The sequence below is a fragment of the Schistocerca serialis genome, chromosome 4 (genome assembly GCF_023864345.2).
Source record: "Schistocerca serialis cubense isolate TAMUIC-IGC-003099 chromosome 4, iqSchSeri2.2, whole genome shotgun sequence".
Classification (NCBI taxonomy): Eukaryota; Metazoa; Arthropoda; class Insecta; order Orthoptera; family Acrididae; genus Schistocerca; species Schistocerca serialis.
The window spans coordinates 120,389,702-120,417,078 of NC_064641.1; the positions used below are offsets into that span (position 1 = coordinate 120,389,702).

The 27,377-nt window shown below is 38.3% G+C and overlaps 1 protein-coding gene across 1 annotated transcript in view; it reads left to right on the forward strand.

The window, feature by feature from the left end:
* The first annotated feature begins 460 nt into the window (after window positions 1–460).
* The window catches only part of LOC126473202 (folylpolyglutamate synthase, mitochondrial-like), an 81,770-nt gene continuing 54,853 nt past the window's right edge, over window positions 461–27,377 (forward strand). Inside the window, exons 1-4 of the mRNA XM_050100105.1 lie at window positions 461–560; window positions 649–776; window positions 7,382–7,628; window positions 19,822–19,958. Of these exons, the coding sequence (XP_049956062.1) occupies window positions 507–560; window positions 649–776; window positions 7,382–7,628; window positions 19,822–19,958 (566 nt within the window). The 5' untranslated portion in view covers window positions 461–506. The remainder of the gene's footprint in view (window positions 561–648; window positions 777–7,381; window positions 7,629–19,821; window positions 19,959–27,377) is intronic.

The window sequence follows — 27,377 nt, forward strand, 5'->3', positions numbered from 1 at the left end:
ATGATTTACTTAATTTTCTATGTTGAATAAATAGTAAACTGATATCTTCTCAGTTTATGTTGAAACCGACTTGGAATAATTCACTTGGATTTTATTGTGTAAGTGGAGAACGTTTTATTTTAAAACATCCTGTGAAAGCTAATAGCACACTCTACATATTAGTGACAACTAGCCTCAGCATATATGTTGTGTAAAGTTACTGTTGTTACAGCTCGAAGTGCTAAAAGTGATCAGAGGTTGAAAGTTTTTTACATGACTGTGCAGAAATATGTAACATATTACTGTAGTCACTGTGCATTTTTGCTGGCTTCTGTCTAAAATTACTTTCATGTAAATCCCAGTCTGTGTGATCACTCATTGTCAGTTATTATGTCATACATGATAAGATATTTGACTGAGCTGTGGGCATCAATTACACAACTGTTGATATCAGTGACGTTTTTTCCTCCGAGTGCTGTACTTTGAATCAGTGATATGATGCTTTTATTTCTTTTGTTTGCATTATAATGGTGTGCAGACAAGAAACAGAGGCATCTCACAATGTACGGAATAGGTTTGATGTAAGATTTATACTCGTGGTGTCTTTGTTTCTGTTTTAATAATAAGTGGTATTGTTTTTATGTTATTGGACTTGAATTTCCTGTGCAGGAAGCTGTGAAGACCCTAAATTCTCTGCAGACAAGTGCAGCATTACTTCAGGAGTACAGAAAGAAAGGTTCACGAACTCATTCTGAACAGAGACAGAACATTGAAGACACGAAAAAGTATTTAATAAGGTGAGACAAGTACAAAATTCTTGCTAGATGCTGTGATATTACTTTTCAATATTTTGAATTTGGAATGTATGATTTGATAAAATACTTTAAGTTATGTGCTGGAATGCATCTTATTTTCTGGGTTAATATTTCACCTGGTACCGGTCTTGTTTTGTGATGGTCTGTATGTAGTAAACAAGGAAACTGTGCAGGCAGCTACACATTTCTCTCCTTCATATTTTCCACAATGGTGGTAGTGTTGGTGGTGGTGGTGGTGGTGGTGGTGGTGGTGGTGATGATGATAACAGCAAATGATTTTCTTAATTCCGTGGCTGCCAAATGGATGGTGATAATGTGATGTAGTGCTGTTAAGCAGTGTAAATTTCTGGGGCTTTATAAAGGTCTTCTCTCTCCTAAACATAATGTCATATATGAACATGTTTCTATCATTTGTTACTAATGAAAGAACACTCTTAAAAGTTTGCAGATCAACAACTGGTACCAGATACCCAAAATATCCTCTGCTTGCTGAGGCACAAACATACAACTCTCCCAACACTTCTGAATTGTGTCAAATGCTTTTGTAGATGTCCATGGTAATGTGACCAGGTCTCTCTGCATTAGGTATGTTTTTTACTTACACAACACAACTCAACATGCTCATCTTATTCCAGAATATCCGATTTAGCATTGTATTTAGTGATCAGACATTTATAGGCATGATACTAGCACATTTCTGCCACTTTGTGAGAACTAGTTACAAAGACTGTTGGTGAATTTGTAGTCTCCTGAAGACATTCAGTTAGAACAAAACCAGTTTGTGATGTATTAAACATACCTGAAATACAGCTGTAATGGTTTTTATTAATGTTTACTAAGATGTATCAAATGGTATGGCGATGTGGCATGTACTGGTAGCTGGCTCATCTTAGTAGTATACATTTTTTGTGGTCAGGTATACATTCATAGAACTTTACACAAACTTTGCAAAAAATGAATAGCCAACAGTAGTTAGTAAATGTGCATTACGTGTATCATTTAGATGCATGACTTGTTAAAAGATAAACTAATTTCAAACATATGCAAGTGTTAAATATAAATATTTCTACATAATAGCAAATTGTCATCTAGGATACAGTGAGCATGTGCATCAGCAGATTGACTTATATTGATACTGTGACAACATAAAGTTTGTTTATTTTTAGCAAGTTTCTGTGGTTGAATTTTGACCTTTGGTCTAGTCTGAAATGTTCAATGTGACTCAGCAATGGAGAAATTTTTGGCATTTGGTTTTCTGATCTACTCCTGTTGTTTTGGTGCAATGAATACCTGTTCAAAGTATTTTCAGAAACACTGCTTAGATAGCATAGCTTTTTTTTGAGAAAAGTTAGCATATGGCACTTTGTGGCTACTAATTTTTAATGATGATTATTTATTTCAGATTTTCAATTTTTAGTTTGAACCTGACATCATTGATAATATATAGATGAAAATATCCTTTGTGGTTGTATGTATCTTCATTTTCTAATTTTATCATTTTTTGGCTACTTTCTAGGTTAGTCATATGAGCAAATAACTTAAAATACTGCAGTTGAAAAAATGACATCAATAATGAAATTAATATTATAAAAAGTGAATTTAGTGAATATTAGAGATTCATCTCTACCTTTCAGGTATTGTAGTAATCTACCTGTATCTCTAATATTGAGTGGGTAACTATAAATTGTTTGAGATGTGATGAGATTCTTGTGTATGCTGTAAAATTTTGTTTTGGGGTGTGAGGTATCTTCTCTCATTGACTCACTTATGTGTAAAATGGCAACTTCAAAATGTTGCAACCCCCATGGGAATTGTTCTGGGATAAAATGAGAGAGCAGCATGCATATATATATATATAAACTATTAGAGACGGAATGGTTAGGATAGAAAGGAAGAATTTATGAGTAATATCTGCTAACCAGACGAGACATGCACGAAGCAGCAGTGACAATGGTTGGTGCAATGCATTGTGGTCTTGAACTAAAATGCTCTTAGGTATTTGGTCATAATTGGAAGGACAGCAGTTCTAATGCCTACCTGACCATCATCTTTTAGATTTTCCACACTTTTCCCGCATCGCTTACGGCAGATGTCAGGATGATTTTTTTGAAAGGCCATGACCAGTTTGTATCTCCACTTGGTACTTGTGCTTCATCTCTAAGTGTAATCAGTAGGACATTAAATCCTAAGTTTGTTTTATTCCTCCTGCAGGTATTCAGCCAGGTGGGCAATGCTGTGCAAGAGCAGCCAAAGGTCATTAAGACTTTGTCATTGTAGATCTCTTAAGTGATGAACTTAATTTAGTTTTTGCAACATGGTATTATGCGTCTGCTATTTGCTTCCTTTAAGTAAGAAATGTGTGAATAACTGTATACCTAACAGCATACAAAGGAGCTGATTCACGCCTTGGCATTCAGAAATAAATTAGTTATCATGTACATATTGCTGACGAAAATACTTTTAACTTGTGCATCCCTTGTGAATATCACATTAAGGGGTATTTTAGTTACCCACAAATTGTGATTAATTGGAAACAGGTATGTGGCAGGCAGTTAATAACTTGTAAAGTGGGTCACAGCTCTCCATAAAAGATACCTTTGTTTTTCTCTGTGAAGCTCAATGCCAGTACTCAAATCTGCTCCTCAGACTCAATGGGATGAAGATCATGTTGGGAAGATTGCTTTTATTCCTAAGTACATGGAGAAATGGTTTCATTTGAAGAATTCCCTCATAAAGTAAGTTTCTAAACAGTTTCAGGTATGACTGTCATAATATGTATTGAGAAATTACAAAGAAACAGTGTAATTGGCCAGTACTTACTTTCAGAAAGTGAAATTTGCTGTATTGCAGACAGAAGCAATCAAAATAGTAAAACAACAACAATGAAAGGATAGAGTGCTACTCAGCACATAGAGGAGATGTTGAATCACATACAGGCATGATGAAAAAGAATGCTAGAAACATTCAGGTTTGGAACGCAGTTCTTCATTGTTTGTAAAAAAAATTCATGTCATCACAACTCTCACACACATGGTCACTGTCATGTCATCTACATCTACATCAATACTCTACAAATCACATTTAAGTGCCTGGCAGAGGATTAATCAAATCACCTTCACAATTCTCTATTATTCCAGTCTTGTATTGCGTCCAGAAAAAATGAACACCTATATCTTTCCATGCAAGCTCTGATTTCCGTTATTTTATTGTGGTGATCATTTTTCCCTATGTAGGTCCGCATCAACAAAACATGTTAGCAGTCAGAGGAGAAAGTTGGCGATTGAAATTTCATGAGAAGATTCTGCCACAACAAAAACGCTTTTGCTTTAATGATGTCTACTCCACATCCTGTATCATTTCAGTGACACTCTTTCCCTTATTCCGCGATAATACAAAACATGCTGCCCTTATTTGAACTTTTTCAATGTACTCTGTCAATCCTATCTGGTTAGGATCCCTCACCGCGCAGCAGTATTCTGAAAGAGGAAGGACAGGCGTGGTGTAGGCAGTCTCGTTAGTAGATCTTCCCTGCCAATAAAATGCAATCTTTGATTAGCCTTCCCCACAACATTTTCTGTGTGTTCTTTCCAATTTAAGTTTTTCATAAATGTAATTCCAAGGTATTTAGTTGAATTTACAGCCTTTAGATTTGACTGATTTATCATGTAACCGAAGTTTAACAGATTCCTTTTAGCACTCCTGTGGATGACCTCACACTTTTTGTTGTTTAGGGTCAATTGCCAATACTGATATCTTTTCTGAATCATTTTGCAATTTTTTTTTTTAATCTTCTGATGACTGTACTTGTCGATAAACGACAGTGTCATCTCCAAACAACCTAAGAGAGCTGCTCAGATTGTCTCGCAAATCATTTACATAGGTAAGGAACAGCAAAGGGCCTATAACACTACCTTAGGGAACGCCAGAAATCACTTCTGTTTTATTTGATGACTTTCCGTCAGTTACTGCGAACTGTGACCACTCTGACAGGAAATCACGAATCCACTCACATAACTGAGATGGCGTGCAATTTCACTACAAGCTGCTTGTGTGGTACAGTGTCCAAAGCCATCCAGAAACGAGGAATCAATTTGAAATCCCTTATCAATAGCACTCAACACTTCATGCAAGTAAAGAGCTAGTTGTGTTTCACAATAACGGTGTTTTCGAAATGTGTGTTGACTGAGTGTCAATGGGCCATTTACAGGCACTAAGGCCCAACTGCAATCTTGTCTGAGGTGAGCAGCAGACATAACTGGAATGGGGGTATTGTGGGGCTGTGGAGGAGACATGGGATGGGGAGGGGGAAAGATAGTAGGATAGGGGTTGGGGTGGGGGATGGAAAAATGTTAATGCTGCCTGTTGGAGTGGTGTGCAGGGATGTGATAGGGACAGGTAGGTGCAGCATTGGGAGGCTGTGCTGGGGAGGAGGGGGAAGGGAGGTGGTGTGAAAGGGGAGAGGAGAGAGAAAGTAGCCACCCAGAGATGACAGTGGCCGTGTGTGTGTGTGTGTGTGTGTGTGTGTGTGTGTGTGTGTGACCTGTGCTTCTGTGAATTTTGTCAACAATGTAAGGAAAAGATAGATAGCTACTTAGTGTAAAGATGGCACGTCAAGTTGGAGACAGGCACAGTCAAGACACTTACACATTAGCTTTCAGCCACAGCCTTTGTCAGAAAAAGAAAGAAACACACGTGCATTCATTCACACAGGTAAGCACACCCCATACCCTCCGCCCAACAGTTCCCACCACCTCTGTCCTATCATCTCCTCCCTGTTCTCATTTTCCACCCTCTTTGTGTGCCACCCGATGCCAACACATCCACCCATGTTTCCACACTCCTCTACTTTTTCACTCCATTCCTCCCCCCCCCCCCCCCCCCCCCCCAATCCCCACCTCCCTGCCCCACAGCCTCCCAATGCTGCACCTGTTGGGAGTATAGTCGCTGCACACTCCACCACACAGTGCTCTTCTCTCCCTCCACCCATACACTGCTATCCCTTCCTTTTGCCCACCACCTCCAGATTGCTGTTTCTGTTCCACACGAAACTTTCATTCTGGTCTGAGTTGCCGGAGATGGTGGTCATGTGTGCGTGAGGTGTGTTTGCTTGTGTGAATGAATGGGTGCGTGTGTTTCTCTTCCTTTTTCTGATGAAGGCTGTGACTGAAAGTTGATGTGTAAGTGTCTTTTAATTCTGCCTGTTTGCAACTTAACTTGCCACCTTTATGGTAAATAGCAATCTATCTTTTCCTTATATTGTTGTTCTTTATAGTTTTAAGTATTTCTGTTTGCAGTACTTGGAGTTTTGTGTCTCTTTGTACTTTAGTAGTTTTCTCAACTGAATTTTTCTTTTGTCTCATTTAATATAAGGATTTCAAGGGGTTACTCTTGAAATTTGAGCTTGTATCTTAAAACCTATATATTTTTTTTTGGCATAAGGGTTTTTGTAAACTCATTGTTTTGATTTGTGCTGAGGTAAGTCTGTGGGCCTTGTGGCCTTTGCCATTTCACGCTTCTAAGTAACAACCACAGTAACTATATAGTTTGCCGTTACAGCTTTTGCCAGAATGTCAGGATTCGTGTTTGGAAATCCACAGTGCTTTTGACAGTGTTGACAAATTATGTTGGTAGTGACACCAATGGACCTTTACATGAGCTGACTGGGTGTTCCATGTGAATGTATTGAAAGTGCACTTGCCAGCTACCATGATTATGAAAGATATCACAAGAAAACGATTACAGGAGTTACACATCGCCACATCTCGGTACATTGTATGTTGAAAAGTGGTTTCAATATCTTCTCCCATTCTATAATGGCTCCAAGGAATTAATGTTGTTTTCTCCTACAGCTGAATTGGATATCTCCAGATTTCCTCTTTTCAGCAATGTACACCTTTCACAGATTGAATTTAGAGATGATAAAATGTACTTATAGAAAATGGAATAGAATCTTCAGTGAATATTGATTAATGTATCTAGAATTAATCCACTGTACAACTGTTATTTATGGAGAACATTATACTGCAAAACAGCTGGATAATAATTTCAAGCTTTATGATGCAAATCGTTACCATGGCCAATTATAAACTAAGATCTTACATTCATCTTTTACATGCTACTCTTTATCATCACCACCACCACCACCATCATCATCATCATCATCATCCATGCAATCTCCCACTGCTCCGAGGCACTCCTTGAAACTGCACATGGTTGTTGATTGCTCCAGAACAGTACTTATAAGAAGTATGATTTTCATTAGTAGGCATTGCTTGCAGCGTGACGCATGATGTATGCTTCAGCAAGAAGAAAAATATGCGAAACACAACAAGCAATGGAATAAAAAAAATTTGTGATCTGTAGCTTAGTGAGAGGGAGTAAATGAAAAAGAGAGAGAGAGAGAGAGAGAGAGAGAGAGAGAGAGAGAGAGAGAGAGAGAAAAGGGGGGGGGGGGGGGAACCATATGCTAAAATCAGGATTTGTTGAAGTTGTCACCAATGATGGCACTTTTCTCTCGAAGACAATGTTTTGGCATTACTTTAAATGTATATTAAACTTGTTGTGACCAATTACTCTGATCTTTACAGGTCTGGTGTGACTTTGGAACAGCTAGATACGCTTAGAGCAATCCATGTGGCTGGTACAAAGGGGAAGGGGTCTGTTTGTGCCTTTTGTGATTCGCTGCTCAGGCAGTATGGACTTAAAACTGGCTTCTTCTCATCGCCTCATCTGGTGGCGGTGCGGGAGAGGATTAGAATTAATGGAAAGCCCCTCAGTCAAGAGGACTTTACACAGCACTTCTGGAATGTCTATAATAAACTGCATCTCCAGAAGGTAAGTTAAAATGGCCTCATTTTAACTATTTTCTTTGAAATTTTTGCATATCCTAATTTTTATATGTAGTAATGAGGTAAATAGTTATCGCAGTATCAACTTAAAGCGACCAAACTAAGTTCATTATTGTGTTCGGCAGATACTGTTGCTTCATTCAATTGTTTTACATTCCTTGTCACAGAAGAAGGGGAAAAATTGTGAGTAATATAACCTTAGTTTCACAAGCTCCCACAATGTAGATGCAAGTAAGTGGTGCTCAGCACACATAGAATAGGCCACTGCTTTATGACCCAAAGCTCCCTTTTTAACACTTTGGAGACCAGCCACTTAGAAGAATGTTGGGCCTAGGAAACTGGTCATTTTTGCTGTTATTTAAAACATTGCTGGCACATAGGTAATTTAAGAGTAATACATACTAAAAAAAAAAATCAGAGTTCAAGATTCATTTTTCATATTTACTTTAGTTCTTTGATAGATTATAAACTGTAAAATACTGATGAAAGAAAGTATAACTATCCTTTCAAGAAAAAAGTTCAAGGTCGGTTATTGAGCAAGTTCTTCCTCTTGAGCTTCCAAAAATTTCTCGTTCACTCAACAAATGTGATGTATTTGTACCAGAATTACAGTAAATTGAGAAACTGAATGAGTATGCACACGAAATTATGGCAGTGTGATCACAGTCGGCTCTGCCATTCACGACAGCAGCTGTTATGTTTGGTACTGTTTCTCTCAAAATAATTCTAGAAATTGACAACAGCAGGCAGCAACAGTCAAGGGACAGTTTGCAAGATGTCCGTACATTGTGATCATATTAAATCAGTCCAGTTTTTAAGAAGTAGGTGGCTTGCGCATTGAGAAAATTGCGGCCTGACCTGTACTCGGGCACGATCTTTATGACACAATGTTGTGGCCCGAGCTACGCTCGGGCTCGATCTCCAAAGTATTAAACAGGAATGCCAACCAGTATGCAATGTGTACAGTGCAACATGTATACCTATTATTGTTACTAGGCAGGTTTTATTTGTTGGGAATAGAGCAGCCTTGTTGTTGGGGTCCCTCCAAAATTATGCACAGTGCTGATTTCCACATGCCCAGTGTGTGTGGTACACAGGCCCATGCGTGTGGTTCTGAAGACTCTGCAGCCAAGTGCAATTCGCCGGCAGTCCGGCCATGTTGAGTTTCAGTAACTATGCAGGGACAGGTTGGCAATGGTTTCAGTGAATGTTAGAGCCTCCATGCTTCAGTGTAGTCCCAGTGTATTCATATTTTATTCGTTCCAGACATTTACAATATATATATATTTCTTGTGTTATATGGGTATATGGCAGCAATAAGAATTATAAATCATTGATATGAATATTTCTTTTTTACTTCCAAATAGTGAAAATGAAGCATACAATGACAGAATTACCGTATTTACTCGAATCTAAGCCGCACTTTTTTCCGGTTTTTGTAATCCAAAAAACCGCCTGCGGCTTAGAATCGAGTGCAAAGCAAGCGGAAGTTCTGCAAAATGTTGGTAGGTGCCGCCACAGCTAACTTCTGTCGTCGAATATATGTAGCGCTACATAGGCATGCTTTGTAGGCACAAAGATAAATACTGGCGCCAAAACCTCTGCGTCAGTAAATAAATAAAAAAAAAAGGTGGAAGACGAGCTTTTTTCTCCGCCCCGAGTTTCGACCACTGCATTTTCATACATTATTCAACGAAGTAAATACAAATTCCGTATTGTTCATCTTCGAATGTAGCAGAATTTCAATGTAATACGAAAATCCGACTGGCAAGACTGTTCGGGATGTTTGTCAATATGGCCAACTCTACGTTCTGAATTTTTTCCTACCTGTGAGAAGAGGTGGTTGCTAATAGGAACCTGATGAAATGTGAATCACATGCAGTATTCTCTTCACTATAAGAATAATACGAATATAAACATTTTGCCATGTATTCTTTCGTTTTTGCTGCTATCTCATTTAAATCCTGTCTGCCTAATAAACTACGTAACTAGAGTGAGACAACAGCAAACGCGGAAGAATATACGTATCGTTTCATGTTTATATTCGTATTATTCTTATGCCTAATAGTGACACAGTCAGAAATGAAGTACGGCAACTGACTAGATTTTTAAATCTAAGGCGACTCTAATTACTGTGCAGAATTTGATGTACTAAAGAAGCGGCCGCAAAGATTTTCAAACGGAGAAAAATTTTCGACTAACTCTCGTTCAGAACTATGTTCTATCATACGCAGTCTATTATTTGGTTCTTGTTGATCATTATCGAAGAAAGCAGCAGTGTAAGTAACAACAAATAGCAGTCTCTTGCCGTTGTTTCGGTTATGAGACAATTCCTCTCTTTTTTATTATTGTAAGCGGCGGTAGCGCGCACAAAAGCAAGCCATGCTGCGAGCGGCGACAGGCCGTAAACACGAACTATCAGAATGCGACAAACAGTGCATGACGCAGTACAGTAATGCATTTTCAGCTTAGAGTGACGTAAACACCTATAACAAAGAAAACGGCACTTATAAGATCAAAGCAAAATAAGCAATCGATTCAAACCAGACGAAGCGCGTGAAAAAGGAAGGGTACCCGTATAAATACGGATGGAGCGCCTGACGCATAGCAATGGCTACCTGGTAAAGCTTAACTGCTAAGCTTACGACTCGAACCAAACTACTGTAGCTGCATCGTCATTCACTCGACCTAAATTGTGTCTCATATTACAATGGACCAACTTTGTTTCGATTTGGAGGTGCGGCCTAAAACTTTTTTCTCACCATGAATTTTGAGTCTCAGATTTCAGGTGCGGCTTAGATTCGAGAATTTTTTTTCCCTTTATTTCGAGTCTCATTTTTCAGGTGCGGCTTAGATTCGAGTGCGGCTTAGATTCGAGTAAATACGGTAATATAATTGCCATATTATAGGATGAAACCACAGATAATCGCAATTCAAGAATCCATTGATGCACAGTAGGAATCAAGTAGAACATAACACCAAAGTCATATTTTCTATCCGTAAGTTTTGGACAGTTGCAGACAAGACGCATAGTGCGACGCAACACAGGTAATGGGCTAGAGTGCTTGGTGTAATGGAAGGGCACAGTGCAGTAGGCTCTCCTGCTAGCCCTCCGCCTGTGGAACTCAGCTTGCTAGGTGAGCCAGTTTGGGCAAGCTGAAACTTGCTCTGTTGATGACCATAGCCTCATCACTAAGGTGTTAAGAGGAAATATTAATGTGTAGCAGAGTGGCTGTCTCACCCAGTTTTCTTACCAAGTGAGCAGCCAGGTACATTAATAAGAAGTGATATTCAGTCCTCCTTCCCTTAGCTTTGCTTACATTCACTGTGAATTTTATTAATTACCTTGATCTCCTACTATTTCTACCTCCCACACTTCCTTCCATTTCCAAATCAACTATTCCTCGGTGTGTCAGGATGAGTCCTATCAATCTATCCCTTTGTTTAGTCAAATTTTACCATATTTTTCCTAAACCAGATCAAGCCGTAAATACAGTAAGCAGGTTTTAGTAGATATACTGAGGTGAAGAGGCTTACTAATGGGGAGAGCTGCATCAAACCAGTCTTTGAACTGAAGGCCACAACAGTAATGATACTATAAGAATGGAAATAAAAGTGTTTAAAAGTTGTCTCCATTACGCATTATTATTTACATCAACATCTACATGATTACTCTGCGTTTCACAGTTAAGTACTTGGCAGAGGGTTCATGAATGATTGATTCTCCCTATGTAGGTGGGTGCCAGCAAAATATTTTCAACTTTTGGGGAGAAAGTTGATGATTGAAATTTCACGAGAAGATCCTGTCGCAGCAAAAAACTCATTTATTTTAATGATTGCCACCCCAGTTTGTGTATCTTATCTGTTGCACACTCTTGATTATTTTGCGATAATACAAAACCAAGCTGCCCCCAAACTTTTTTGGTGTCCTCTGTCAATCCTCTCTGTTGCAGCTCCCACATTGCACAACAGTACTCCAGAAGAGAGCAAACAAGCACAGTGTAAGCAGTCTCTTTAGTAGACATGTCACATTTTGTAAGTGTTCTGCCAAAAGATCAGAGTCTTGGTTTGTCATCCCCAAAACATCTATGTGTTCGTTCAAATTTGAGTTATTCATAATCGCAATCCCCAAGTAATTAGCTGAACTTTCAGGCTTTAGGTTTGTGTGATCCCTTAATCGGGCAGGTAGGTTAGAAAATTTAAAAAGGGAAATGGATAGGTTAAAGTTAGATATAGTGGGAATTAGTGAAATTTGGTGGCAGGAGGAACAAGACTTGGTCAGGTGAAGTACAGGGCTTTAAATACAAAATCAAATAGGGGTAATGCAGGAGTAGATTTAATAATGAATAAAAAAAAATAGGAATGCGGGTAAGCTACTACAAACAGCATAGCGAACACATTATTGTGGCCAAGATAGATAAGAAGCCCACGCCTACTACAGCAGTACAAGTTTATATGCCAACTAGCTCTGCAGATGATGAAGAAATTGATGAAATGTATGATGAGATAAAAGAAATTATTCAGGTAGTGAAGGAAGACAAAAATTTAATCGTCATGGGTGACTGGAATTCAACAGTAGGAAAAGGAAGAGAAGGAAACATAGTAGGTGAATATGGATTAGGGCTAAAAAATGAGAGGAAGCTGCTTGGTAGAATTTTGCAACCCAGGGAGAGCATAAGGGAACAATTGACAGGAATGGGGGAAAGAAATACAGTAGAAGAAGAATGGGTAGCTTTGAGGGATGAAATAGTGAAGGCAGCAGAGGATCAAGTAGGTAAAAAGACGAGAACTAGTAGAAATCCTTGGGTAACAGGAGGGATGGCTAGAGGATGGCTAGAGGACAAATGTAAGGATGTAGAGGCTTATCTCATGAGGGGTAAGATAGATACCGCCTACAGGAAAATTAAAGAGACGTTTGGAGAAAAGAGAACCACTTGCATGAATGTCAAGAGCTCAGATGGAATCCCAGTTCTAAGCAAAGAAGGGAAAGCAGAAAGGTGGAAGGAGTATATAGAGGGTCTATACAGGGGCGATGTTCTTGAGGACAATATTATGGAAATGGAAGAGGATGTAGATGAAGATGAAATGGGAGATATGATACTGCGTGAAGAGTTTGACAGTGCACTGAAAGACCTAAGTCGAAACAAGGCCCCGGGAGTAGACAACATTCCATTAGAACTACTGACAGCCTTGGGAGAGCCAGTCCTGACAAAACTCTACCATCTGGTGAGCAAGATGTACGAGATAGGCGAAATTCCCTCAGACTTCAAGAAGAATATAATAATTCCAATCTCAAAGAAAGCAGGTGTTGACAGATGTGAAAATTACCGAACTATCAGTTTAATAAGTCACAGCTGCAAAATACTAACGCAAATTCTTTACAGACGAATGGAAAAACTGGTAGAAGCCGACCTCAGGGAAGATCTTTTTGGATTCCGTAGAAATGTTGGAACACGTGAGGCAATACTGACCCTACGACTTATCTTAGAAGAAAGATTAAGGAAAGGCAAACTTACATTTCTAGCATTTGTAGACTTAGAGAAAGCTTTTGACAATGTTGACTGGAATACTCTCTTTCAAATTCTAAAGGTGGCAGAGGTGAAATACAGGGAGCTAAAGGCTATTTACAATTTGTACAGAAACCAGATGGGAGTTATAAGAGTTGAGGGACATGAAAGGGAAGCAGTGGTTGGGAAGGGAGTGAGACAGGGTTGTAGCCTCTCCCCGATGCTATTCAATCTGTACATAGAGCAAGCAGTAAAGGAAACAAAAGAAAAGTTCAGAGTAGGCATTAAAATCCATGGAGAAGAAATAAAAACTTTGAGGTTCGCCGATGACATTGTAATTCTGTCAGAGACAGCAAAGGACGTGGAAGAGCAGTTGACCAGAATGGACAGTGTCTTAAAAGGAGGGTATAAGATGAACATCAACAAAAGGAAAATGAGGATAATGGAATGTAGTCGAATTAAGTTGGGTGATGCTGAGGGAATTAGATTAGGAAATGAGACACTTAAAGTAGTAAATGAATTTTGCTATTTGGGGAGCAAAATAACTGATGATGGTCGAAGTAGAAAGTATATAAAACGTAGACTGGCAATGGCAAGGAAAGCGTTTCTGAAGAAGAGAAATTTGTTAACATCGAGTATTGATTTAAGTGTCAGGAAGTCGTTTCTGAAAGTATTTGTATGGAGTGTGGCCATGTATGGAAGTGAAACATGTGCAATAAATAGTTTAGACAAGAAGAGAATAGAAGCTTTCGAAATGTGGTGCTACAGAAGAATGCTGGAGATTAGATGGGTAGATCACATAACTAAGGAGGAGGTATTGAATAGAATTGGGGAGAAGAGGAGTTTGTGGCACAACTTGACTAGAAGAAGGGATCGGTTGGTAGGACATGTTCTCAGGCATCGAGGGATCACCAATTTAGTATTGGAGGGCAGCGTGGAGGGTAAAAATTGTAGAGGGAGACCAAGAGATGAATACACTAAGCAGATTCAGGATGATGTAGGTTGCAGTAGGTACTGGGAGATGAAGAAGCTTGCACAGGATAGAGTAGCATGGAGAGCTGCATCAAACCAGTCTCAGGACTGAAGACCACAACAACAACAACAACAACAACATATTTGTTGCTAAGAAGTCAACTACATTTTCGCAATCCAAGTGGGCTCCTGAACTAGTTCATCAAAATAATTTTGTGAGAAAGCAATCAGTACTACGGATTATGTTTTATACCTATCACCCACTTTAAACATGTATTTTTGTCAACATAGCAAAGGTGAATTAAAGTCAGCACTAACTGTAATTGTTTGAGTGGGGTGCCTATTTGAAATGACACTAGAGTTTCCTCCGAAATCTTCAGCAGCTGTATCATATGAGCCTAGAGGTTCGTAAAAGGAAAAAATTATAAATTTATTCTTGTTGTCAAGCATAACCTTTACCTATACTAACTTACAGTAACTATCTACCTCAATTTCATTGCTTCTGACAGCAATAAACACTCCACGACCAACTGAATTTAATCTATCCTTTCTGAACACGGTTAGGCCTTTTGTAAAAATTTCCGCTGAACTTATTTCCGTACCTATAATGATTTGAGCTTTAGTGCTTTCTGTCAGTGCTTGGAGCTCTGGTTCTTTCCCAACAAAGCTATGACAATTTACAACTGTAGTACCAATGACATTCTTTTCGAGGAACACTATTGATAAATTTAGAGATTTGACATTTGAAGGTGACTGCTGAATGATTCTACTACCGCCAATATACATTCCGTGTAAGTACCATGAAGATAAGATATGAGAAATTAGAGCCCTTATAGAGGCATATAGACAGTCATTTTTCCCTCTCTCTATTTTCAAGTGGAACTGGAAAGGAAATGAGTAGTAGTGGTATAGGGTACCCTCTGCAACGCACTGTACATTGGCTTGCAGAGTATCGATGTAGATGCAAATTGCTGCTAGATCTTCTTCGTACTTTGTTTGCTGGGCGCCCTTTTAGACTGACACGCTTTCTGTGATTTCCTGAAACCCTCTACCTCTTTACCAAAGGGCCACTGTCGGTTCTGCTGATGATGCTGCAGATGGTTAGCTCCACCTTCATCTTGCAAGCAAGTCTTTACCGCTTTAGCTATCTCCCTGAAACCAGAGAGAATCTCTTCCAATACAAAGAGACAGACATTGTTAGTACCAACACCAGCCACCACTTGCAGTTGGCAGTACCCTGTTCTGTTCATGGCATACCTTTATAAGAGAGCAAGTTTATTAAGTGCTAGAGTTATAACTAGCATGCCAAGCTGGTTTTAGTATTATAGTTTTGCTCAATACTACTGTGGAATTTACTTGAGCAACTCATATCAACCAATTTATGTTTCCCTCAATTATTTCTTTTTTTACGTGAAACTCATATATGCCAATGGCTATGTTGATTTTAGGGCATTCGAGGGCATGATTATCAGCACCATTCTTGACTATATGAATTCAGGAAACGAACAAAGTCATTCTCCACAAGCAGACTTACTGTCACAGAGTTCCATTGAGGCACACTAGCTCATTTTCAGAGACCCTCTAGTACCACCAACACTTTAGAGAACAAAGAAGACCATCTCTTTGGGCCAGATTTGTGAGGAGAGCCAACCCTCTCAGCCCCAACAATGCCAACAGTTGGATGTTGGAGGGTTATCAGAGGTTGATAACACTCCAAGGCATTCACTTAGAGTGTTATAAAACTAACAGTGATGGAATAGGGGTGTTGTGAATAGTGATGAGCAGTTAACAGAGCATGGTGTTGAACAGACAAGAAGAAAATAGAAACATTTGGAATTAGGTTACATTCAGTTTTTGTTCCATAGACCCAAAAATGAGATGTTTCTCACAAGTGTGGAACATGTCAGGAAGTATGACATAAAAGACATAGATTATTCGAATATAATACTCACTTCCGTGATCATTTGTCAGGAGATTGTCAAAATATGTAGATTTATTACAGAAAATGGGAACTGCTAGTATTTGCAGAATTAATACACTGTCAGAATGAAACATAATTATGCACTTTTAATAAATTCATCGTACACAAAATACCTAATTTTGACTGTTGTGGTCAAATGCTGACAAAACTGAAGTCTAGCAGACAATTTTACGTAAATTGGTCTTACAGACCCTGTTAAGATATTCATCTATATAGTGGAAGGAGTTGCATGCCAAAAAGTCTTTCAAACTCTGTTTTACTTGAAACCAAGTTTTTAATGGTTGCTGGCAATTTATTGAAAACATGTGTTCCTGGATATTGGACCCCATTTTGGTCCAAGGTAAGTGATTTTAGGTCTTCGGAACATATTATTTGCAACAAATTTCATTGAGGAGTGTGCTGAGAAGCAGTGGTTAGAATACCCTGTTTCTTGAACAGGTTTCTACATGATGTTCTTGAATGTACACTACAAATGGGTCTCATTATATATGTTTTTGCACTCTAAAAACTTTTTTCACTTTGACGTGTTACCCCGCAATATGATCCTACACGAAATAATATAATGAAAGTAAGCAAAGTATGCAATTTCTTTCTATTTCCTACATCTAACACCATTCTCACTGCAAATTGCAGACTTGTGTAGGTGCTTCAGCAATTCTGTGGTATGCCCTTCCCAAATGAATTTATTACTGAGTTGTAATCCTGGAAATTTTACACAGTCAGCCTCTTGTATCTGCATGTCTTGATATGTTACATACATGCTAAAAGGAAATCTCTTACACATTGTGAACTGCATTTAGAGGGTCTTTTCAAAGTTTAATTAAAATGAATTAGCTTTAAACCATTTATTAATGTTATTAAAAATTTGATCAGCAGCCATTTCTAAATCTGTACTTGACTTGCTAAGAATTGCAATGTTTGTATCATCTGCAAACAAAACAAATTTAACTGTCTGAGAATGCTCTATTCCTATTTCTTCTATAACCTGTTGCCACTTCCCACCTCTTTTCTCTTCTCCCCCATTAATCTTTCCAGATCTTATTTTGCCTTATCTAGTTCCACCTGAAGGTCAGCAGTCTCCTCCTCCTGTTCCACTATCTGCCTATCTCTATAGCAAAACCTATAAGCCTTGTTTATCTCTCTAATTCCCACACCACTACAGCCACCCACATGAAAGAAACTGCAACAATCCTCACACCACACCCCAGAACTAACAGTTCTATGCAAATCATACACTTCTCACTCATGCCAAACAAATTTCAGCTTTAGTCTAAAGTAAACAAGACTAACTTCCTGGTCTAATCAATTAATATCTTAAATTTCTTAGAAAGTTCAGGCCTAAAGTTTGGATACTAATTCAAAACTTGAATAGAAATGGAAACAATTAAGTCTGTATTGTCTGTGATGAAATAAAAGTAAACAAAGAAGTAAGCCTACACTATATGAACTTTGCACTTATTTATAAACTTTTTCACTTTGACTATCTACCATAGTGTCAAAGAAAAATTAGAAATTTGTGTTCATCATAAAAGAAAAAGACTATCATTACTTAATAAAACAGATTTCAGAGAAAAATTGTTTTTCAATCTCTTTGAGGATTTACTCTAGGTTTCGTTGCTTGTCTGTTTTAATATAGGTTTGAAAAAATTATATATAAAAACAAAGATGAGGTGACTTACCGAACAAAAGCGCTGGCAGGTCGATAGACACACAAACAAACACAAACATACACACAAAATTCAAGCTTTCGCAACAAACTGTTGCCTCATCAGGAAAGAGGGAAGGAGAGGGGAAGACGAAAGGAAGTGGGTTTTAAGGGAGAGGGTAAGGAGTCATTCCAATCCCGGGAGCGGAAAGACTTACCTTAGGGGGAAAAAAGGACAGGTATACACTCGCACACACGCACATATCCATCCACACATACAGACACAAGCAGACTTTTGTTGTGGCAAAAGTATCCTGTGAATATATCCTTGTTGTATTTGGTGATGCTTTTAATAGCCAACGTCCTGGGCACTTTATTTACTGACTTTTTTTTTAATATCATGGGACTGACCTAAGTTTAATAAACAACTGTGTTAAGTTGAGGTATAGTTTCAGTAATAGTCCACTTTATTACTCTATATTCGCATTTTTGTGCTATAGCTAATTACAATTTAAATCAAAGTTTTAATGACTAATGTCTAAATACTGATTGGAATGTTGAAATACCGTTGCATGCCAATGTTAGCACATGTTTCATGCTGAAGGCACTGTATATTCAGGAATATTGGTTTTGACAAAAGGACTAGTTCACTCCTATTACATTTGATGTAACACTATTTATTTTTGTTTTACAAATCATGGTGTAACATTTGCATAAACCAAGATGGAATAGCAGGTGAGCGTTTAGTGTATAATGAGGGTATAATGATGTTGCTGGAGTACTGGTGGTGCATTTTCCTAATCATTATTACCAAATGTATGGTTAAGTTACCATTGTGGACATTTGATGTGAACGTCAAAGGTTTATTTCAATTTATTTTTGTATTATTCGACTAATGTTCTTGAATGTTTTTAATGTCTTAAACATAATTGTAAATTCTGGGGTTAATACCTCACATCTAATGTTGTACATAATACTAAGAATAGGAGCATATGAATCTTCATATGATTACCATGAGTATAAGTAATATTTTCTCACATCTGTTCCTGAAATACGCTGTGTAATTGTCCCTATAGAAGGGCACTAATGTTTTATATCTTGCTATTGTTTGCTTGTAACTCCTATTAGTATTTAAAGGCCACATTAATTTTTGAGTATAATTGTGACAGAAATAATTTTCAAAATATAATAACTGTTTTGTTTTCTGATCGGTAGCAATAACATATTGATGTTGATGATGGTACCTCGATTACTGGTGATACAAAGATTGTAGGCCAAAGATTGTATCTTTGATGTGTAGTTGTAATACATCACTCTTCAGAATGTTACCATGGTTACTTTGTGGGATTCCTGCTAAACATTTTTGCCTAATGGTTGTTACACACAGGGCCCATAGAAGGCCTCGCACATATTCTTATACATTAATAGCTTATTTTCTTTTCTTTTTTCTCAGTTTTAAGTTTTATGTTATGGTTTGATAAGACATATTTGTATTTTTGATATACGTATGGTCTGTAAGTAAATATTGTACACAAATAATTGTATTTAGACTTTATTTAATGTGTTTTATGGCCATTGACTGACAGTGATGTAGGCTGGAGACGCTGGGCAGAGCTTCCACTATTTAAGCGATGTAAATTGCTTGTCATGCAACAGTAGTTATATGCCACCTAGCAGACTCCCATGGGTACAGCTGTCTATCTGCTATTTTTTTATTTTTGTGCTTGTAGTTTACATTCCTCTAAGTACATTCATGTTAATCTCATCACAGAATAAGCAGTCGGATGATAACTAGAACAGTGATCGAATTCTGTCACTAGAAAATTCATAAACATCTTTATGTGGTTGGAACTGTTTTATTATATAAAATTTTTGTATTCCTTTTAGTTACTTTGTGTATTCAGCAACTCTCAGAAATGCATATACATGAGGTTACACTGGAAACAAAATATCAGGTCTCCTGTAAGTGAATGTTTGAAGAGCCGTGTTTGTCTAATGCAAATGTGTCACTAAGTAATAAACATATATAACACTGTGACTGCACATTTTGAACTAAATGTATGAATGTTTTCAGGAAAGTGATACTGATATGCCACCCTACTTCAAATTCCTGACAATAATGGCATTTAATGTGTTCCTACATGAAAAGGTGGATGTAGCAATTGTTGAAGTCGGTATAGGTGGTGAATATGATTGTACTAATGTTTTAAGGTAAGTCCTACCAGTTGTAAATATTTCTTTTCTCTAACAATATTATGAAGAGGATAGTTGCTACTCACTATATAGCGGAGATGCTGAGTCGCAGATAGGCACAACAAAAAGCCTGTCACAGAATAATCTTTCAGCCAACAAAGCCTTTGTCAAAAATAGCCACCCCCCCCCCCCCCCCCCCCCCACACACACACACACGCATGTGTTTTGGTACTCAAAAATAGCCTTGATTGCCTGACTGGGCAGATTAACCTTAAATGCGAACAATTACGATATTTACAATACTATCATCTCTGTTTTTAGCAACTACCTATGTCATTAAAATTGCAATGTGCGCACACACACACACACACACACACACACACACACACACACACGTATGTGAATATTTACTATAAATATTTAGTTATGTTATATCATCACACCAACAGCTTTCACCCCTTGTCAACTTGAAACTATATGTACATCAACTACTGGCACAAATTGTACACCATCTGCATATTTTAAAGCATTAACCAATGTATAAGCCCAATCTTTAAGCAGTTATTACATGTTACAGATGTAATCTTAAGACCCCTTGCTTTGTAAAGTTTGCTCTCATACAATCACTCTTTCCACTCTATCTCCCTCTCACTTTCTCTTTCTCTTTTTCTCTCTCTGTCTCTCCCCCAATCCCTTACTTCATGGCTCGTACCCCTGTAATAGACCTAGATGCAAGACCTGTCCCATACATCCTCCTACCACCACCTACTCCATTCCGGTCACTGACATCACCAATCCCATCAAAGACTGCTTCACAGCCTGTGCCATATGGATCCTTCCCACCAACACTAGCTTTTCTGAATTGTGCAGGTGGAAACTTTCCCTGCAAGACACCCTACGTTCCTATAACCCTCCTGGCCTCAACCTTCATTAGTCACTGTCCTCGCCCATCCAGCCCCCTCCCTGTTCCCATTCCAGCACAACACAGCCGCCATTTCACCACCACACCCAGTCTTTTAATTTCTTTTATTTCTCCCCTTTCCGCTACTTACCGTCTCCCCCCTCCGCACCTTCTCTCCTGCCCTCCGTCTAAACTGCAACACTTGACTGTTCGCCACTCCCATCGTACTATCCCTCCCCTCCCCAGCCTCCTCCTTACCCCCACCCAGTCGCCACTCCCATCATGCACTGGTGCTGCTGTTCACGATGTGGTCTCAGCTCTCTGAGACTGAAGATGTGTGTGCAAGTTGCATTTATGTGTGTGCAAGTTACGTTTGTGTGCGTGTGTGTGTGCGTGTGTGTGTGTGTGTATGTGTATGTGTATGTGTGTCTACTGCTGACAAAGGCCTTAAAGGCCAAAAGCTTTAATTGTGTGAATCTTTTTATTGTGCCTATCGCGACTCAGCATCTCTGCTGTATGGTGAGTAGCAACTTTCCTTCTCTGGTATTGTCTCTAGCCTTTCATATCTATCTATGAATCCCAACCAAAATTGTTATTTGTGTATAATTTTACCACTTTAGCCGATATGCTTATTGTACTTAAAGTTTGTAACATTTCACCTGATTGTATAAACGAGTATGAAGTTTAAACTATTCTGAGTTGTCAAAATCGGATTTATATACCACTTGAAGTATTTATTCCAACCCATGTATTCGACACCTCAAAACAAACACCTCCAAATCCTTTAAAATTTATTCTGTAATAATGTTGTTGTTATGTATATTCTTTGCTCTTTGTTATAATGTTTTCTCTTCTGCTATACAATCCTTGCTCCCAATAGTTTCCATACGCTACATTTGCTTACAAAATATGACAGTATACATGTGATGTTTTAAGATAGTGAAAGGTACCTGTGGCCACAGTTTACCGTTATATGTACGTTTAATTTTTTGACAAAAGAAACCCAAAACCATGTTCTGAAATAGTGTTTTGTTTCTCCACTAGACAGTGCCATAAGTTTCTCCAAAAAATCGTAACACAACACACACACAAATGTCATACTAACAAATGTAAATCCACCTGATGATGGAGGTTTAAACCTTTGAAACACATCATGGAGATAAATAAACAGTGACTGGTAACAGTATACTTGTTGTTCCATTTAATGTCAATAACAGTCACAGTAAAGCCTAACCTAAAATGTTCGCATAAAGGAAAAAAAACCTGATGTGATATAGGAGACATTCAGATCTCTCTGTGTCCACCTTCTGGATTCAACTTGCATTAGTCACCTCCATCGCAGCCCCTACAGTTTCTTCTTACTTTATTTTTTTTGCCATTCCTCCTCCTTCTCAGGTCGTCTTTTTACTTGGCTTAAGACAAATCTGATGATCTGCTGGTGAAAGTGGGGTATGTTAGATCCCCCAATGAGTTAGGTAAGTTGAGAATTTGAAAAAGAGAAATGGATCAGTTGAAGTTGAATATAGTGGGAGTTAGTGAAGTGTGGTGGCAGGAATAAAATTCATTACGGCTGCTAGTACTGGATTATCAGCATCAAATCATACAGGGGTAATGCAGAAGCCGGTCTAATTAAGAAAATCGGTATATGGATGGACTATATTGAATAGCATAATAACTGAATTATCATAGCAAAGGTAGACATGGAGCCAACTCCTCCATGTAGTAAAAATATATATGGCTACTAGTTCTGCGAGTAGAGATATTAAACAAATATGTTGTGAAATGAAAGAAATTATTCAGTAAAATAAGGGAGAGAACCATATAATTGGGGTGAGGGACTGCATTTTGATAGCAGGAGGAGGAGAAGTGGTAGAACAACAAGGCAGTGTGTGGAAGGAGGTATGAAAGGGGCAGCCACACGACAGAATTATGCACAGGGCGTAGCTAGCACATGGGTCAAGAATTATAAAAGAAGGTTGTATATCTAGAAAAGACCTAGGGGCACCAGGAGATATCAGACATATTATGTAATGCTGAGATAGAGATTTCTAAAACTGATTTTAAACTGCTAAACACTTACAGAAGCAGATGTGGACACTGACTATAATTTATTGCTCATGAACTGAGATTAAAACTGAAGAAATTGCGGAGGTTATGAGACCTGGATTTGAAAGGACCACTTGGAGTGTTTCAAAGGGAACATTGGACAATGATTGACTGAAGCAATGTGTAACTGAAACTACTTTAAAAAACAAATATGTGACAAGTCAAAAAGTGAAGGCAAGGTAATTGGATTTTTTTAAAAACTACATTGCAATGGTCCATCTTTTGACAAGCTTCCTAATTCTGTACTGGCAGAAGTTCTGTGCCATTGTGTGTATCCACTCATGTACCACCTCCACAACCTCAGCAACTTGGATTCACACAAAGGTTCATACAAGTAATCCTCCACGATACCAGAAAGGTGCATATCACTTGGAGCGAGGTCAGGGCTGTACTGTTGGTGATACAGCACCTAACAACCAAGATTTTAAATGCCCTGGGTCGTTTTTCCACCTGTATGAGGATGGGAATCATCCTGAGGCAAAGTCACACCATCTGAAAGTTTCCCCTCTTCTCTTCATTTTGATTTTGCTTCTCAGATCTCACAGTAGTTTACAGTAGCAGTTACCACTCACTAACTGACCTTTGAGAGTGTAATGTATCATAACTGATCATTTCATAACCTGAAACACTGTGATCAACTTTCCTGCAGAAGTTTGGCCGTAGAACTTTTTTTTTAGGTGAAGATTGATGAAATGATCAGATGGCATTAGTTGAAAATGGATGTTTTCATACCATGCTCTGCCAGTTACTCTGTAGTTCATAGTGATAGATCCACGTCTCATCAGTGGTGACCACGTGAATGAGAAAGACTTATTTCTCTTCAGAGCACGTTGAAAGTGGCGAGATTACATTCCTCTTTGTTTGTGCTTGTCTGTCAAAGTGGTAGCAAATGCAGACAAATTTTTCAATACTTCAGATATTGTTGGGTGAGTGAAAATACTGTACTGTGGGTTATGTTCAGTTAATGTGCAATATCATCAGTTCTGGCACAATGGGCATCACTGATCATTTGCTTAGGTATGTCAGTTCAATGTTCCTGACCATTTTCGAAATGGATGACCCATCTGAAGGCTTTTCATTCCAAACAGATACTTTAATTGTTAAAGCGGTGTAGTCACTAGTAAATGTTTTGTTCACTAAGACAGCTATCACCAGTCTACAGTCCCATTCTACAAACAATCTGCTTCTTTAGTCCTTTCAGAGTACAGAAAATGAATCAGTCCAGTCATATTGACACTGTCGGTATAAAGAGAGAGATTGGTGATAATGATGTGACCCACCAGGATAGCTATATATGTTAGCATAATAGGCAGGTGCACTGGCACGGCATCAAATCACCCCATTGGACTAACAACGAGGGCTGATGTGCTGGTCAGCCTGTATATGGCTTTGAAGCAGTTTCCCACATCTGACTACATGAGTACTGAGCTGGCACTCAAGGCCCCCCTCACTTACACAATTCCGTAACATTCAGAAAACATTCTCTCTCTTACACTTGAATAACACTATATCCAAACAATTGGGGTATAGATATTTGATCCTGCGAATGGGGGTGGGGTGAGGTGGGGGCCGCGGGTGGTGGTTAATGGGGTGGTGACAGGAATGGCATCTGGCCACCTCTTAAATTAATCATGCCAAATCCAATAGACAATGATTACTGAAGTTTATAAATCTATTGGGAGGGCTAGAAGAGTTTTTATGCTTGAAAAAGTCAAGAAGTAGTTGTTAGTTCCCTACTTAGATTGTGGAAGAACATCATTTAATTTAAATATGCTGGATGCAGAGGACTTACGGGCAAAGTTTAAAGTGATTGTAAATCATGCTCTTGAGAAGTACGTTCCAAGTAAGTATATTAAGGATGGAAAAGGGCCACAATGGGTAATAACAAAATTCGGAAAATTCTGAGGAATCTGAGATTGTTGCATTCCTGGTTCAAAAAGGATGCTGAAATGTCTACAGGCAAAAGTTAGTAGCAACTTGTGTCTCTATAAAAATATTGATGCACCTCCATACTTAAGCGATAGATCCTGGTGAGAACCTGAGAAAATTCTAGTCCTACATAGTCAGTAAATGGGTCAAAGGCTTCTACTCACTCATTTGTTGACCAGTCTGGTGTGGCAATAGAAGGCTGGCAAAGCAAAGACAAAGTTTCAAAATTTACATTTAAAAAAATAATACATACAGGGGTATCGTATGGACATACCGTTGTTGGAATGTCATACAGAATCCCATGTGGAGGACATAGGAATCCCTGGTGTTAAGAATCAGTTGAAAGATTTGGAAAGAAATAAGTTACTAGGTCTGGATGGAATCCTAATTTGCTCTTGTGGAGGTCACTCTTCGACATTGGCCCCTTAATTGACTTTCTTTCATCACAAATTCCCTCCCAGTGCAGAGTTTCAAGTACCTGGAAAAAACCACAGGTGACTCCTGCACACAAGAAGGGTATAAGAAAGGACCTGTAAAAATACGGAATATACTTACCATTGATTTGCTGCAGCGTTCTTGAGCATATTCGAAGTCTGAATATAATAAATATCCTTAAAGCAGAAAAGCTTCAGTGTGCAAATCAGCTCAGATTTAGAAAGCATCGTTCGTGCGAGACTTAGCTTTACCTTTTCTTACACATTGTCCTGCAAATCATGGATGAAGGTAACAGGCAGAGTCAGTATTTCTAGATTCAAAGAAAGTGTCTGACACAGTGCCCAATTGCAGACTGTTGACAAAGGTTTGAGCATACAGATTAGGTTCCCACATATTTAAATGGCTCGGAGACTTTGTAAGTATCGGAACCCAGTACACTGTACTTCACAACAAGTGTTCATCAGGGACAAGGGTATCATCAGGAGTGCACCAGGGAAGTGTGATAGGACCACTTTTGTTTTCTATATACGTAAATGAGATGACAAATAGTATGAGAATAGTAAATAAAAATTGGAAGAAAAAATATTGAAAAGTTTAAGAATTAAAAAATGCAATTGGTGGTAGAAATTTTTGGAAATTTTTATTCATCACAGTTGCAGTGTTCCACATGCATAATGGATAAATGTTTTATTTGGTGTAACATTGCAAAGTGACGTGAAACGGGGCAAGTAGTTGGGGTTGGCTGTTGGAGGATGAATGGTCGACTTCAGTTTATTCGGAAAATTTTAGGACAATGTAGCACATTCGTAACAGACCGCATATAGAAAACTAGTGTGACCCATTCTTGAATTCTGCTAGAGTTCTTGGGATCCTTTCCAGGTTTGATTAAAGAAACACACTGAAGCAATTCAGAGGTGTACTGCTTGAACTGTTATTGGCAGGTTTGATCAACATATGAGTGTTAGAGATGCTTTGTGAGCCCAAATGAGAATCCCAGGTATGAAAATGACATCCATTTTGCAAAACACTATTGAGAAATTTAGAGAACTGGCATTCTGACACAGAATGATTCTACTGCTGCCATGGTACGTTTCACGTACAGACCACAAAAACAAGATAAGAGAAATTAGGGCTTGCATAGAGACGTATAGGGTGTCATTTTTCCTTCTCTGTATCTGCAAGTGGAACACGAAAGGAAACCACTAGTAGTTGGACAAGGTATCCTCCACTGCGCATTGTAATGTGGCTTGCGGAGTATGTATGTAGATGTAGATTTCTTCCTTGGTATTTACAGGCAATGGGGCACTTACAATAACATGTTCTGAAATCATTGCGGGTAGAACTAGTCACTGTACCAAGACACCTAACATGCAAATACAAAAGTGAGCTTAATGCATGCCACTGTAGAGTCATGCCTGTCACTCTGTGGAGCAGAAAAAATGGCTTTACTTACTGACTTGTCCTCATAAATTACAATTTGTACTGTTGTAGTATCAGTTTCATTATTGAATTGCTGTTTTTCAGTGGACATTGTCAGAAATTCCCTGTGGGCAATTATCTAATGAAATACTGCTGCACTATTCAGTTACTTGTTATTATGTACCATTTATTTCTTTTATTTCAGCAACAATTTCAGATCCTCCATTCTGCTATAACCCGCAGTTTATTTGTTGTTCAATTTGTTGTCTTATGTGATACAGCTGAATGAAAAAATTGACATTTTTACTGGAATAAATTAAACAGTAGCTGGAAAATTCCCATATGGATGTCTCACTAACAGTGGACCCAATGAAATTAAATTCATTTCTTACTTAGTGTCTTGTTTTTCCTTAACGACATAACCATTTCAAAATTTCCTACTTGCTTATGTATTTGCAAGCTTAATTATCACCCGTATAATAGATCGCCTAATGGCCATATCCATTTTAAACTCAAAAAAGGAAAAATTGTTCTGTTGTCTGGTAAATCTGAATTTGAAATATTAGAGCTAACTTGTGTATAACATTGAAACAGTGTTTTCGTACAATATCAGTTTTGCATCACGATTATAATCAACCAATCACAAT